At 38.1% G+C, this 17,310-nt stretch overlaps 1 protein-coding gene across 8 annotated transcripts in view; it reads left to right on the forward strand.

Moving 5' to 3' along the window:
- Positions 1–17,310, forward strand: part of kidins220a (kinase D-interacting substrate 220a) — a 58,510-nt gene that overhangs the window by 27,388 nt on the left and 13,812 nt on the right. For 5 of the 8 annotated variants that reach the window (XM_016248874.1, XM_016248876.1, XM_016248877.1 and 2 more), the window contains 4 exons: positions 11,630–11,808; positions 12,754–12,986; positions 13,691–13,801; positions 14,502–14,558. In XM_016248874.1, the coding sequence (XP_016104360.1) occupies positions 11,630–11,808; positions 12,754–12,986; positions 13,691–13,801; positions 14,502–14,558 (580 nt within the window). The remainder of the gene's footprint in view (positions 1–11,629; positions 11,809–12,753; positions 12,987–13,690; positions 13,802–14,501; positions 14,559–17,310) is intronic. The other 3 variants (XM_016248875.1, XM_016248878.1, XM_016248879.1) reach the window with 2 other exon arrangements.

Consider the following 17,310-nt stretch of genomic DNA (forward strand, 5'->3'; position numbering starts at 1 on the left):
CTGGTGCTTTTTTTCTTCCTTCGGTTGCACTCTTGAGGTCACGTGGCCATGCATTTGCTCGCTTTTTATAGAAATGAGGGTGAGTCACAGCGGCCGGCATAGTCCATTTTAGCAGTCATTTCTCAATGATTAGCCATAAATCTATAGTATATGATGGTTTTAGGCCTGTTAGTCTCTTGACCAGAGCGATCTGAACGGGTCAGTATGTGGTCCACACTGATGTAAGAGCCAATCAGGAAGCTCCGTAGTGGCAGACGAGTGAGTTTCATAGGTCAGCTGTCATTTTCAATCAAGTCACAAGGCCTAGGCTTGTGTTCTCGCTCTTGTGATAGTGTGTGAAGACCAATGGACTGATATAATTTGCTCAGGAAATGGACATACTGTGTGTGTATGAGAGTGTGTGTGGGTGTGATGCCCGGTTTAGCTTGGTTTTCTACATCCTTCTGCCTTTCTCTCAACACACACACACACACACACATTCCTAGAAGAGAGAAGTGGCGAAATCCCCTCTTTGTAACATTGCTCCATGGTAGGTCATTATGAGGCTGAACTCTCACAGTGCCTTTGTGTGTTTTCTGGTGTGTGTGTTTGTTGATTTCGTTCATACAGTTTGCACAACATAACCCTTAAAACCCACACCACAATGCGAGACACACCAAAAACTATTTGTGTGTCGTTGTAACTAAGAATTGGTCACGATAGACGACTAGTAAGCTAGTTGATTATCAAGTTTGACTAGTTATCTATATTTTTCCTTCCTTCTTTAAGAATGTTTAGTGTACTAACAAGTTTGTTAGCACAGGAAAACCCTCTCAGAGAAGATGCATCTGAAAATTCTTTTGATTTCCTTTAAAGCTCTGTTAAAAATATTAAAGGGGTCATGAACGGCATTTTCCTTTTAATTTTGTAATGTTTTCTGAGGTCTACTTATAATGTTATTAAGATTTTTACATTAAAAACATCATGATTTATTATTAATAGGCTTTTTCGATCCTGTTTAAGGATGCCAACTGCTATGATTGGGTAACAGTTTTGGATATTAAAATAATAGATGGATGCTGCTGTGAGTTATACTGAAAAAATATGTCATTTTGGTTAAAAACATAAATAATCCAGTATGAAATGACTAATTTTGGCAGCTTGGTTTCAGTAAGAGCTGTTTTTGGACTAACAAGGAAGTTTTGAGTTATGAAACTTACAGGATATTTTTTTTATAGTACAATGACCTCTTATATATCAAGAGATCAACTCATGGCCCCTTTAAAGTATAATTTTTTTTATTATTAAAGTATAATTGTTGATTGCTTTGTCATATCATGTCTTTATGCAGAATCTTACATGATGAGCAATGCATTTTAATCCTTTTTTTTTTTTTTATAAAAATTGTTACAATTTCTAAAGTTTGTCCCAAGACATATGTATGAATATGCAAATATGTCTTGTGTAAACGCCCGCTAAAAAACTGTGCCTGGTGGACAATGACCCTAAACCTAAAAAAATATGCAGGGCTTCTTTAAGACTAACAGGTTAAATGAACAATTTAGTAGTAGTTTTGTGCAGTTTATATATATTGCACCTTGTATAGATTTAAAGTAACTCAAAGTGCTTTAGATATTGGACAAGAAAAAAAACGTATAAAAAAACAAATGCGAAAACATTAAAACTGTCAAATTGTGTAATATTATATACGCATTTGCATTTTTCAGGTGAGAGAAAATGAAAGCATTGCTCTGTACCTTTACATCTTCCAGTGAAACAAAATGTCATATTTGGGGGAATTTTTGTGAGAGGAACTCTTAGTTATAGTAATAAATCTATTGCAATTTTAGTAATCTTAGTCTTAGTAATGCGATTTATTTGAGACTATGGTTGTCATAATACTAACTTTTCAGTAGTCAATGCCAATATCATGAAAATGTCATGACTCATGACTCTTGATGATACCTATTTAAAAAAAACAGTGTGCTTTTGAACTGTAGTATGTAACAACTCTGTAATATGGAAACAACTCTCCAGTTCCTCGGTGATCCGGCCCATTAATCTGCACCAGAATGTGAATAATCGGTTAATAACATCAGCTTGTTTTATGATTAACATTTAGACAAGCTGGCTTATAACCACCAGGTCACCAGTGTTTGTGCCTCTGCATTTTGAATTAAACTGCAAATTACTCTTAGTCCACTCACCAAAAGCCCAACATACCTAGACAAATTGAAAGAAAAATGCTCAACCAATTCCCTCTCCGCCCAAATTCGACTCAAGTCATTCTCTGTTTCAGTGTAAAGGTTTTTTTTAGACCAGTCTGGACTTAATGGTCTCCCTTCTGAAAAACCATGAGTCACGGTTGTTTTTGGTCTTTACGACCATTATTTCAGACCGAGAATGTCTTAGTTATAGTGAGACACATTTAGGCCATTTTACCATAAAAAGCAAACAGGCGGAAGTCTGAATGGAAAGCGAGTGAGCGAGAGAGATGTTGTGGTGGCTGATGGCCATGATCTGTAGTGGACTTTTTGAGCAGTGTCAGGTCCACCGGGAGTTTATTTATGGCACTTTGCTCCGGTTTTGTGCTTGTTATGAGGTGTGGCCCGCCGAGCCGGTTCTGCTCTGACATCTGGTGTCCCACTTGTGCCAGGATGGTATGACAGAACCTGAGTGGGTCGGGTACCATGCCCAGCCCGCTCTCCCCTTATCAGCCGGCTCTGGCCCGCTAACATATGTCCCCGCATCCCCTACTCCGAGAGCGGCCTTTGTTAATTAACCCACCAGGAGAGTTGGCGTGGCGTGCTCCCAAAATGACCAATCGCTGGAGGGGTTCAATGTGAACGCGCAGGAAGGAGGACACGCCTCTTCACCTTTCGTCCACACCTCCCGCACCTCTCGGCGTCTTCTTGGCATGCCAACTCGGTGTGACATTCACCGGTGAAAGAAAAAGAACACGGAAGCCCTTCCGCTTTTTTTGAAAGGCTCGTCCCGCTCACAATGCTTCCTGTCACAATGCTCAGCTTATTCATTGAGGGAACAATCGGCTCTCAGTGCTGGGCTTCAAATCCAGGATTTAAAGCGATTTTTAGCAAAACTTTCTAACTAATGACACTCGAAATGAATGCATGCGAGGCTATTGAAGCTAATTAGACAGACTCTTCTCCCAAGTACTGAAACATAAAGATGACATACTGTTCATTCAGGATTACTTTAATTGGTACAATTATTGTAATTTCAGTCGCAATTACGTCAGGAGATAAAAGCGCCTTCTGAAGCACATTTATGTGATTTCCTTTATGCGAAAATCCTAATAAGCCTTTAAATAATTCTTCTGAAAAGCACACGGCTTCCTTTATTCTGCTCTTTTGAACCTCTTTGCCTTTGAGTAGGGATTTCTCACTTTTCTGTGGATTTGTATTTTTGTCACGTCCTGGTCTTGTCTCTAGCATCTCGATGTGTTTTCTCCTCTGCCTTTGGAGGGAAGCTATTGTCCGTGAACCTGATCCTTCAAGAATACTTTGGTGGAAGAGGTAAACTTAGTAATTTAAAAAGTGCAGCCATTATTTGCCCAGAGGCCCTATAAATGATTAGGCTGTTGAAAGCCCCATCTATTCCCCAAAGGAGAGAAGCCCAATCTAAGATAGGGAGTGCATTTATTGGGTGCACAAAGTGACCTCCAGATGGATGAGATGAGTTTGAAACTGGGGAAGAGGTTGTGGGCTGCACAGAGGGATTTAAAGTCACTCTTTGAAACGTTTCTGCGATGCATTGTGGGTTTGTGCCACGAGGTCCACTTTCATGGCCGTTACTCTGAATAAAAGAAAGGCCATCATGCTGGCTCACATGTGTCAAGGCTAATTATTTATCCATTAATCACTCAGTTTTCAGGGAACTGAAATTGTCACCCGGAACCCTAAGGTGTTGTGTTAGCAAATCTAAGGAGAGAACCGTTAGTGTGAAACCGAAAGGATGTACTCAATAACCTGTCACTGTTGAGGCTAAGACAGAAATTCATGTGTGATGCAACTCTAACTGAGGTAGAAGCACTATAAAGGGTTTTGCAGAAAGATGATGGCCTACTTACAAATACTAAAGACCGCATGATCTTAATCAGTTGAGACTGAATGGTTCCTTGCTGCTTTTTGTACTTTGAACTTTCTAAAGCAGCTGAAACTCCGATAACCCGGCTTGTTAGTGCAATTAAATCTGTCCTGGTTGTCCTGATATTTTTGGGACATTCAAGACCTCCTTTATTATGTGGATAAGTATCTTGAGTCAATTTCATTGTTTTTTCGAGAAAAATAATGGGTGGTCTTAACAGTCACTTTCAAAAGTTCATGAGAAACCAAGGTAGAACACCGTACAACACCAGTTACCGCTCTTTGACTGTTTTGAAACCCTCAATATGTAATCGTAAATAATCTTTAAAGTTTTTCTTTTTATAATGCAGGCTATTCGCTCAGTGCCAGCTTGTCAGTCTGGGGCTGCCCACTTCTGGTTGCACATGTGTGGACTCGAATGCCGTGGCTGCGTAGCATGTACCTATCACACATAAAATCAGTAGTAACAGTTCGCAATCAAATCCATATTCTACCTTTTCTTCTAACCCGATAAAATCCATGGCAATAAACGTCATCGGAGATGTTTAATCCACAAGCATTCTGAGCATTATTCCTACTTGCTGACGTTCACATTAATCCACAAGTCGTCCTTTTAGGTTAAGCTGTTTTCATTCAGTTCAATGTAAAAGCAATTAGGCTCTGTCTTGCATTCTTTTATGTTAGTGAACTTTGCAAATAAATTGAAAAAAACTTTTTTGTCTGTTTGTTACGGTCAGAGAAACAATTAATATTACTATAAGTTATAGCCTATTAAATCACTAGAGCCCATGATCACTAATGATTTTGTAAATGGTGATCAGCAACCAAATATTGATCATGTGGAAGTTGCTGCCTTTTTCCTTGACGTGACTTCAAACTTTTTTTCAGACAATACAAAGGCAGAGTACAATAACTTAAAATAGGGGTAAAAATCAAGTTTAAACTTAAGATTTTTTTATGTAGATAATTTTCATTACTAAAACATGTAATTTTTTTAAACAAGCAGCTTACACATCTGGAAAGGCACCATCAATGCTGAAAGGTATAAGATGTGTTTACTCTTTGATCAGATTATGATTAATCATACGGACCTGTTCTAGATGTTAGACGTCTCTTTGGTTTCTATTTTTAAACATACCATCACTTTGGTCAGGTTAGTCTGTCTAGTCAATCTATTTTGGCCAAAGTTCCTCTCAAAGCTTTACCTGCCAGTAACCAACATCATTAGACTTATCTATAAATATCTATTGTTTTCCAGTATAATTGTGTTCCACTGCTTCTCTGGGGTAGCACTCCAGTTTCATCAATGGGGAAAAAAATCCCATGAAAGTTCATTAGAGTTTTTTTACGCTTCTGGGCAAGATGCTTTTGTTTACAGTTGGGTTTACTCATTTCTCAGAGTTTGGCTGCCAGTTTGGAGGTTTCTCTGGGTTCTTGCACTTCTTAGTTCATCTCAGTCTTCATGTATTTGTGATTTGTGACAAAGATGTTGAATTAATTGGGACCTGAATGAAACCGCTTGGAGTGAACATCTACCAAAGTCAGTCCTGCCTCTTCTAGCACCTCACCATCCAGCTATCATACAAAACTTCATGACTGGTGATGGCGACTGTTGTTCTTTTCATGGTTGGCACATTGATTCTCTTTATGGAGCTCAGAAAATAAATGTATGTTGGCATTATGCGTCTTATGGAGGGCAGGGTGGCATCGGCGTGTTTGAGCCTAATTGAGCGTCCTCAAACTGTCCACAAAAGGGTGGCTGTAAGCAAAGTCAAGTGGCACATTCAGGGGAAAATAGTGGGAGAATTATACTCTTTCCTGTCAGCTGCTGTGTGTGGGAGTATTTGAAGAAGAGGAGGAAGAAAAAAAGAGCTAAGCCAGTTTTGGGATCGATTAACATTTGGATAAACCCAATGAGAGACCTCTCAAGTGGCCAACATTTAAGGCATCCACTCCGCTAGCCCAAACGACACAACACGGCCCCGATCAATAGCAGTATTGTTTGAGATGCCTTCGGTGCTTTTATCTTTGTGTGCACTCTTTAAAACGGCAAGTATCTTAAACAGCGGAGCTTAATTTCCCTCACTCCCAGTGCTTCCATGACAGATGAATGATAGCAATTTTCTCTCATAGCAAAGGCAAGAATGTCAAAAGTAATTGCTAAACAAATCACTTGATGTCGAAGCCAACTTCTTCTCCCACCAGCTTCAAAAGCTGTCTTTTTCTGGTGGAAGAATTACATCAGCTTCAATTGATTATAAATAGTATTCTTAGCATGCTGTAACAGAAGATGTGTACAGCTGGGAAAAGATTAGCCTTCTCTTGGCCGTGGCATGATGTTTGTGTTTATATATGAATAGTTGAATGCAAATACTAGCGATAGTGGGTTTGGGGGGGAATTAGCTTGTCTGCTGCCTACTGTGTCTCATAAAATGTAGCTGTATCTGCTCATGTTGTATCCATAACCATATCTTTGCTGTTCGATTAAAAACATGCATCTACACTTTTGGCAATTTAAACAATGCGCAGAATGACTGCTGTTTGAATTGCACATCAGAATGACCAATAAAAGAAGATGTTAAATAAGGATAACTGTATAACAAGTATCTACACAGATCATGAGAAAACCATATGTCTCTCACTCTTATGTTTTTACATTGTTTGTAAGAGCTAATTCTGGAAATTGATGCCTCTGACTGAAGTCTGACTGAGACTTTGTATCCACTGAAGTATCTCTTTTTCACACACTACTCTTCAAAGGTTAGGGATATTTTATTTTTATTTTATTTTATAAGTCTTATATAGGTCTTATATTTATTTGATAAAAATGCAGTAAAAACTAACATTATGAAATATTTCAATTTAAAAGAACTGTTTTCTACTTTTTTTCTATATTTAATATTCTATTTTGATATTAATAAAATAATAGAATTTTTCAGCAGCCATTACTCTTCAGTCTTTTCAGTCTTTTTCAAGTCAACATTTCTTACTATCAGTGCTGGAAACAGTTGTGTGAATAGAATGTTCATAAGAACAGCATCTATTTGAAATAGAAATCTTTTATAACATTATAAATGTCTTTACTGTCACTTTTGATCAATTGTATTAAATTATTTTTAAAAAATTGGTTGATATTGTATTTTGGATATTTTGAAATGAAATGACTTGCTCTAGCCGTTAACACACAACCTCTGACACATAAAGCTGTGGTGCTCATATGGGTGATGAAAGTTTGAGTCCAGCTTGTGTCATTTCCTGATCTCATCCTCCTCTGTTCTTCCCATCATAGCATGACCAGGGAAAAAAACAGTCTGACTAAGACAAAAGGCTGAAATGAAGATGCAGGGACCCAGCACATTGATTTGTGTTGTGTATGGATATGACCTGGTCTGGCTAAGAGTGAAAATTCCCCTGAAGGCCTGCAGATGTATCTGGTTAGTCTTGTTTTAGCCAGTCATTGGAATGACATGGTCATTCTGGTGTGTTTATGGACGCCTCGAATGTTTTAGTCTGGGTGTTGTGTTTGGATGAGGCCTGTGTCGGGGTGTTTGCGCTGTCGCACTACACGCCAGATTAAATACAGCAGTTTTCTCATCGACTGCTCCCTGCACACTATTGAATGTATGTTTGTGTTTTTTTTTGTGTTCCATAAACAAGTCAATGACAAACATCTCTATTTAGATTAACATGATTACAAACCCTTCATTATGGACGTCCAATATAAAGTTGCTACTATGGACTAAAACTGGGGTGCAATTTGTGTAGTCATTACGGCTTTGAAAATGGCCAAATATTGAGTTTCATAAAGACGTAAGCTTAACATTTTCGCTCTTGATATGTTACAATGCTGTCATGTGCTGCTATTTTTAAAGATTTAGAAGTATTATGTAAAATGCTAATTTGAATCAAGTTGTTAAACTTTAAACTATTTGTCAAATACACAAACAAAAAAGCTACAAAGAATCTTTTAATATTTTTGAATCCTTCTTAAATGTTCTTCCTTCTCCAAAGCAGGTTCCTTTAAAGCACAGACCATGGAAAGTGTGTGTGTGTGTGTGTGTGTCTTGTGACAGAGGAAGCTGGTTCTCTAGAGAGACTCTTGTCACTGGCTCCTGTTTGTCTGTGAGCATGCTCACACACACATACAAATAAACAAGCCCAGCTGGATTTCGGAAGAGACACAGTCTGCCCAGTTCTGCTTAATCCAGTGCGTGGGAAATGAACCAAACCTCTCTCACCAGCACACGTCTCTTGTTCAGCCCGTCTTAAAGTGATACTTCTGCATGTGTGTGTGTGTGTGTGTGTGGAGCAGACAAGCAAGCTTGTGTTTGCCATCTTTCTGTTGGTCACGTCCTTGAGCTCCACCCTAAGTGTGAGACCTCTACCTAATGTCCATCATGCGGAAGGTCAGCTGACTGTTCACAGTATCCAACTCTGACCCGCTGACACACAGGCCTGCTGTAGCACAGTGTGGGCCTTTGTCCAATGACTTCAACATCTGCTCTCACACCCAGCCACTTGCTCGCCCTCCAACACACACACTTCACGTCTGAAATTGTGAGTCATTTGATGACCATCGCTATTTATACAGCCATCCGAGGATGATGGGACCAAAGCAATTAACTTAAACGCTCTGCTAAACTTAAACCTTTTGGAAAATGATATTTTAGCATGCCGTCCAGGTCATAATGACCGTAACACTGTGTAACCAGAAACAAACAGACCGCAAAAATGCCGTGTAATACAGCAAAATCTTATTTTGCAATCTTGATAATATTGAAAAAATGATTTTGAAAGATTATTGGAGTGTTTTACAAGAAAATACCATTTCAGTCTTTCTACTTTTGTACAAGTTTGTTACTTGTTGTTTTGTAAAAAAAATTCACTCAGAAATTGCTGGTAAATTTAAAAATAATTATAAAGTAAACCCCAGAAAAAATCTAAATAATATCACTGCCCCCATCGGCAAAATTAGATGATGTCACTACTTGTAGGCGGAGCCTTGTGTCATGTGTCATCATTTTCATAATGTATGTAGAAGTATCAAGGACATTATTTCTATGATTTTTCTTGTGAAATTGGATGGATTTGTCATTTATGTGTCTTAATGTATTAGTTAATTTTTAGCGTTAAAATTAGCGTTAGAGCGTAATTCCATAAAAGTGCCAATGGGAGGGGAAAATTCTGAATTCACATTGTGTGATTCATTTAAATACTCTCCTCCCATATATTTACAGATCAAAAGGGAAACTCCTACAAATATTCAGTAAGGATATGACGCCTTTTCAGCATTAATTTCCCACTGCATGTCTTTAGTAAATCCTGACAGTAGTTTTTTTAACGCCAAATGAGGGTTTGCGCTGGCGTAAGCTAATAGTAAATCTGGCCATCAAGGTCCTTGCACACTGAGTCTGAAATTTTTTTTCATATTCGTTATCTTTTCCTAGCAAAATGCTTGCTACGGATGCGAAAACGCAGAAAATCGAACCTGATCCGAATTTTTTTTTTATAACGGACGAAAGTTTCGGAGGCAGTGTGTAAACGTGATTGGCACAATGTGAGCTCGTATTTATTTTTAAATGGCAAAATTTTCGGACTTGGTGTGCAGTGGCCTTTAGTTGGTTGATTTTAGTTTTTCTTGTCATCTTCCTTTCTTTTTCTTTCTTTCTTTCTTTCTTTCTTTCTTTCTTTCTTTCTTTCTTTCTTTGTGTACTTAATTGAAATCTTAAACAATCTGTGGCCATTTTAATTTTATTTCAGTTCATTTTGGAGTCATAAAAAAGTAGTTTAAATCTCATTTAGTTTTCTGTTTTCTAGTGTTCCTGTTAACTAAAAAAAACTAACTATTAAAATTGTTTTCAATAACTGAAATAACATGAAAGTAATATATAAATAGATAAAAAAACACAAAGAAAATTAGATTGGCAACTAACTGAAATAAAGAAAGTTTAAGTTTACATGCTAAAATTACTAAAGCTAAAACTAAAATAAAAATGAGTTAAAGCTATATAGATAAAGATATTATACATCATTTTTAAATAAGAAAACTAAATAGACAAAAGCTACTTATGTAAGTTACTTATGTAAAATGAAAACTAATTATATAAAAATAAAAGCTATATTAATAAATACTATAATAGTGTATAAATAATCCTTAGTTAGTAATGGATTTAACAATATTAACACTGATATGTAATTTTTCTCAACTTCCACAATCAATCTCACCTGGATCATCCGTGCTTGATGTTTATTATACATGAGGAGTGGAGTTTTGGTCCAGTGAGCTCTCAGTTTTGGGCTGTAAATGCAGAGATAGAAACCAAACAACCAACAAAATATGGAGTTGCTTTGTTGTATCTGGTTTGGATGCAGTGTAAATAGCTGTGCCATATCATTTGATAAACTCGGCATTTCAGATGCTCCCTCCAGGTGTGTATCGTCTCACATTAGATGTCTGTGTTTGTTTACACTGCCTCAGTTTAGCAACAGGTCATCTGAGTGTCATTGTGTCAGCTCTCTCCTGCCCAGTTTAAACAGCTAAAATCGGATTACTTAAACCGGTCATATGGGATGGGGCCAAGCACTGAGCTCACCCTTTTCACGGTGGAATCCGGCTCAATCAGTATGGAAAAAAGGACTTATTGTGCCGACCAATAAGAAGATTCAGCAGGCTTTATAGCAGAGAGACAGAGGCGTGGGCTGGGGGCAGATAAGAAGATAGAGGAAGAAATATGGGTTCCGCAAATGTCTGCATTCAGCAGAAACAAATCTTCAGATTTATTTGATATGAATTCCCACGCTCAATAAGATAAAATGCAATGGGAAGGCATTTATCTGAAATCGCCTGACATCTTGCTGCAGAAATAACTGCGGTAACCACATACGCTCACAAAATTGGGCTAAGAGTGTGAGCTTGTGACTAGTAAGCCAGTTTACCACAGTTTATAGTAGATGTACATGTTATTGATGATAATTTATACTAATTTAATACGCACTAAAGCAATCTGACCATCAATCAGTCTATCAATTGATTAATCGGCATCAATGTCAAAAATGTCCTTTTTTATGAACCACCAATGTTTATAACCTGGCACTGATTGTCAGGTGCTTTTTGCCTTTATGAGGGAGTTATAATTATATATATATATATTGCTAATAAAAGCCATAAATAAAACCAAAATAAGTTGTGTTGCAATTTTGAAGTTGATATCTCAAAAAATTTGCTTTCAGTATGATTTTGTTTGAGCTCAATACCAAACATTTCCACTAGATGAACTTCACTTCCTATTCATTTCCACTATAGTATTTTTTGACCGCGAACAACACAAGTCTGATTGTTTTTTCAGGACCATTTATAAATAAATTAATAAATTAATTAATTAAATAAAAAATGTCTGAACAGCACCAGAGAGTTAATGGTACAATTATTTACATTTTATTCCCCCACATTTAAAATATTGTAAATAGCCTCAAAAGCTGTTGATTTTCTGAAACTGGTATACATTTGCTGTTTCTGTGTGTTAATTGTCACGATCTCATTGCAGGATTTCTAAAAACATCCCCACCACTAAAGATGTGGAGCCTCTGTTGGAGATCGATGGTGATATTCGTAGTTTCGAGGTGTTTCTCTCATCGCACACCCCTGTTCTCACCGCTCGTGATGTGGAGATGTTTCTGCCTTGTACCGTCAACCTGGATCCCAAACTAAGGGAGATCATCGCAGGTACAGACCCACACAAACATGTTTGTCTAGCTATAAATGAAGGACATTGTTTTAATATAAAGCTAGAATTCCTACTAACTTACCAAAACTCAGCTACATAAACACTAACTAGAACTTTTTCCGGTGACAGTCAGCACTATTTGACAAAATGTTACATTTACAGGAATGTATAGCTTGATTCTTTTTATAGTGTGTGTATATATTAATTAATTTAATATACTGAAGATTCATTTTTATATTTTGAGGATGTCTCCTGGCTTTTCTTAGATTTAGCTATTTGTGTCCCTAATTACAGATAAGTAAATGCGCACACACAGTGCTAAATATATTGCTGTGGATTTCTCTAAATCATTGCAAATATAAGAGATGATATTATCTCATCACTTGTTAATGGTCAGCTGCGCCGTGCTTTGAGACAGCAGACGTTGCTTGGTGCAATGTGACAATGGACTGTGTAATAAAGGTTTCTTTGTGAACCGAGAGAGATGAGTAAGGTCTCCATTGTGTTCACCTCAGGAAATGAAACATCACTGAATCCCGATGAGCTGCTTCTTTTTTGAGTCACCCAGCCAGTCTTATTTGGTCTGCCTGGGTGACTCAGAAATATTATTTCCAACCAAACAAATTCTGACGTATGTTTCAGCCCTTGAGACTTTGACGCTAAAGCGAATGCGGATTTCATTGGGAGCCACGTTTATTTATTCCAGGTGCGTTTGCGATTGGCTGCTTCTGCTGGGAAAAATCTGTGTTTTTCTAAGGAAATCAAACCACAGAGGCCTTTCTTTTCTCACATGTAACATACTATAAATGCTTCATTTGGCTGAAGTCGACTGTGAGTGGGAGGATTTGAATGCCTTTAAAGTGCTGGCCAAGATTCGGATCTAACTTTCTCCTACTCTCTCTCTCTCTCTCTCTCTCTCTGTGTTTTTTCCCTCCTCCCTTCAGATGTACGAGATGCACGAGAACAGATGCACCTTGGAGGAGTCAGCTATCCCACACTGCCCCTGCAAGATGCTTCGGTACGGCCGCACTCCACATTTGGGCAGCACTCTTTGGCCTGCTCTCCCACAGGCTCTTTCCCTGGCTCTTTCCCCCCTGCTGGAGTGCTGCCGGCCGCTCAACCCCACAGCAGCTACTTTAGTGGGCTTACGGGACCCCAACATCCCTTCTACAACCGGGTGAGACATCAGGCAGAGACATTGCTTACTGTGTTAAGTTACTGTGTTACTTGTCTATGGAGTTACTGAAACATACTTATAAGTATATAGTAAAATAGGTTCAGGAACAAAACTGGCCCTCTGGCACATTATTAAACAATTTTTAAAATTCTCAAATAAATCATGATACTGAGTAATTTTATATTGTTGTTTTTGTTGTGCTAATAATAATAATAATAATACAAAATTATAAAATGTCATGTTACTAATAATATGAATGTAGTATTAATAAATTATTATTATTATTATTAGTCAGTAGCAGAAATAAAATGAATGATTATAATCTTACTACTGCTATAAATAATATCAATATTTATATATTAGTATAAATATAAATATTATATATAGAATCATATTCTAGCATATTTTATATCATAGCTTAATAATAATAATAATAATAATAATTGTATTATTAGTTGTTAGTAGTAGAAGTAGTTGTAGTAGTAGTATGATTATTATTATTAATAATAATAATAATTGTACCACTGCCACTAATAATAGTATTAATATTCAATGTATACATATATAACCCAGCCCTAATAAATCTGTTTTTAGGCTGTAATGTGTGTTTGACCTCTCATTGAATGCCTGATGTGGCACTGACCCTCACTTGACCCTCATTCATCAGATTCCTGAGTATTTGTCTGTTCTCTCCACCTCTATAGCCTTACTTCCCTCATCATGTTTATCACCTGCCCCGACATTACCCTGGCAGCCCCCATCATGCCCCCTCACGCCCTGCTACTAAACTCCATAAGGATCACAGTCTGGGACTAGTAAGTACATAACTAAACGCCTCAAAGTCACTGTAGCCAGACATGCATTTTAGTGCCTAGTCTGTATGGCCACAATAATGTCTTTGTCTCATGATGCTAAATGTATCTCTCTTTTTTCATGCTTTGTTTTAAGCTCCTTGTGACAAACAGCCTGTGGCTTGTATGCTATAACGTTGCACGCTAAACTCACAGAGCAGTTTTGTAGTTCTGTAGCATTTTCATTGAAGTTTCTTAAAATGAAAATGTATATAAACGCTTTTAGTTTTCAACCTTTTTTCATTTCCTCCTCACTTAGTTTTAGTCTTAAAGGTATGGTAGCTGTTTAATTCTGTGTATGTACATGTAAACCTTTATGATTGGATAACATTTTTGCATGGCAAATGAGTAATAATCTCTCAGCCACTATACAGTCTCATATTTTAATATCTTATGGTTATGACAATATATGATTTCTGCCTGGTTAGAGTCTTTCTACTTTGTAGATTGAACTTTTAACTTCTAAAAGAGCCTGGAAACACTTGTTTTCAATAACATTTCCGTTTAAAGACCTGATGGAGTTTCTAGAATTCATAGAAGTGACAGGAAACCCCCCATAATTCATGCCAATCTCTATGTCAGTCCTCTCCCCTGTCCATTCTAAAGGTGTTTGTTCTGTAACTCTGGTTCTTCCTCTTTCATCCATACTGCCTCCCTCCATCAGGATATAATCAGAGAGGACTCCAGTGAGGGTCTTCCCTCTCCTACATCCCCCTCTATGGTAACTTTAGCAGTGTGTATGTCTGTGTTTATATCTGTGCATAAAAGTTGCAGTAGAGCCTTTTATTGCCTGCAAACACACACACACATATACACTTATGATGCTAGTGGCATGTTAAACTTATTTCTGTCATGACAACTCTCGGAGGGATTTTCATGGTAATGTACATGACAATGTTAATGTATTTGGTCTTGGCGGAATAGATCTGCTACCGAGTACCAAGACTTGCTACTGCCAATACGTCCACAACATGCTGCTGTGAGCATGTAAGAAATATTGCTGCTGCAAATATAACATACATGAAATAACCCCCCACAAAGCAGGAGACATAGAAGGGACAATACAAGCCAAAACAAGAACAAAACACCCCCCAACAAGCAGATCTATCGCCAAGACATTTGTACTGTTGCTGCTTTGAAGAGCCACGTGAATCGCATGTATTACTATCTATGTGTGCCTGGGCTACCACGCCGACCGGCTTAACACTAGTGGCCTATGACTATATGAGCCTTGGCTACTACGCCGACTGGCTTAACAATAGTGGGCTATGACTATGTGAGCCTGGGCTACCACGCCGACCGGCTTAACAATAGTGGGCTATGACTATGTGAGCCTGGGCTACCACGTCGACTGGCTTAACTCTAATTAGACGCGCACTATGTGTAATAACAAAGTGATATACGTTGCAATCCGATAGATAAGACCCCAGCACCCACCTGAGCAAATATAATAATTTAGTCATTTGATAACTGCTGTACTTTCTCCACTTCATCAGTCCCAGCGGCATAGCTGAAATCAACCACACAATGAATTCACAATGAAAACATCGACCTTAGATATAACGAACGTGAAACACCGGGATAATCGCCGATGTATATGGCGAACCCCTGTTGAATTGCATCCACCAGAATGCTTATTTAATTTAACTTGTTTCATGTATGTTACTATCGCCGTGTCCTCAGAGCGATTACATATGCTCTAGGGATGTGCATCTCATGACTCAGGCCGATACGATACGCATCTCGATGCATAGCCAACGATACAATACATAAAAAATACATATGAAGCAGCTACTGATGCAATGCGATACGATTCACCCCTGTTACGATGCAATGCGATCCGATTTCGATTCGATTCAACACAAAGCGATTCGATGCAATACGATGCAATGGAGAAAATATGATCACTTTTAATGCCTCGAGGCCCGTTTCATAAAACAAGTTTACCAAATAGGCCAGGCTTATTTCAGTTAGTTTGACTCATTGTCAGCTGTACCTTTCATAGTTTGCAGAACATTCTACAAAAGACACATTTAATGTCCAACAACAAATATTTTAGCAAAATGTATATTTTACTAGAATTATTGCGCTCCTATTTGATTGCGCTCAGTCTATTTAGTGCGCACGCGCGCAGCAGCGCTTGTTCACTCGTGTCAGCCTCGCCCACTCCTGACAGCAAAATGGATATGTTTGCGTGACTTTCTGACATTTACAGATGAAGAATATACCTGTAACATGTCAGTTATGCACTGAGGAAAACACGTCTCAAATGCATTAAACAGCACATATTTGCTGTTTGCGATGGTGGATCGATTTGATCCATGATCGAAATTAAGGGCCGCTTAAGAATAAACGTGCACAATTAGAAAGATTGTGTGAACATAATTTGTCATTTATGGAACCGCTTTAGCCCTGATTGATTTGTTAGGTTATTTCAGGTCAGGTTTTGGACTTTAATCCCCACTTTTCCTCGGGTCTCCGTAGTGTTGTGATGCGTCACAATCACGCAGCAGCAGTGGTGATGAGAGAACGCACTTGAGAAACAGTTTAGAGAGGAGAAATCAATCTACATATAAAATATGGTCACAGATTACTGGTCACTTTCGAAACCATAAAAGTATAGCGCATCCACTAGTAATTATATATAAATAAATCGGGTTTTACCAATGCAAATATGTTAAAACGATGCATCTCAATATAAATGCCAACTTGTAGCCTGGCAACTACAATCGTTAACTTTATATGCCGATGCACCGAGCAAATCTGGGAATCTTCCCATCTCTAATATGCTCTAAACTGCGTTTTGCTCCAGAGTGTATAACATAGATGCTCTACGCATTTTGGCCGTTCATCCACACGCAAATGCAGCACCAGGTCACTGAAACTGAACATTTTTGAAAACGCCTGCCAGGGTGAAGATTTTCAAAAAATTTTTGGCTTGTGACGTCAGAGCCTGCGCTGTTATCTCCGTCCTACTGGAGACTTTTTCAGGCTTCTGATTGGCCAACATGGCTTTACGGTTGAGATATGAGAGCTTTCTGACCCTGCATAGACAGCAACACAACTGACACTTTCACGGCCCAAAAAGGTAGTAAGTCAAGTCAAGTCAAGTCAAGTCACCTTTATTTATATAGCGCTTTTAACAATACAGATTGTGTCAAAGCAATTGAACAGCATTAATTAGGAAAATAGTGTGTCAATAATGCAAAATGACAATAGTAAACACTCATTTTTTCAGTTAAAGACAGTTCATCATTCAATTCAGTGATGTCATCATCCAGCTCAGTTCAGTTTAAATAGTATCTTTGCAATAATTTGCAATCAAGTCAATGATATAGCTGGAAATGAAATGTCCCCAACTAAGCAAGCCAGAGGCGACAGCGGCAAGGAACCAAAACTCCATCGGTGACAGAATGGAGAAAAAACTCAGGGAAAAAAGGCTCAGTCGGGGGCCAGTTCTCCTCTGACCAGAC

The sequence above is a fragment of the Sinocyclocheilus grahami genome, unplaced genomic scaffold (genome assembly GCF_001515645.1).
Source record: "Sinocyclocheilus grahami isolate Dianchi unplaced genomic scaffold, SAMN03320097.WGS_v1.1 scaffold896.1, whole genome shotgun sequence".
NCBI lineage: Eukaryota > Metazoa > Chordata > Actinopteri > Cypriniformes > Cyprinidae > Sinocyclocheilus > Sinocyclocheilus grahami.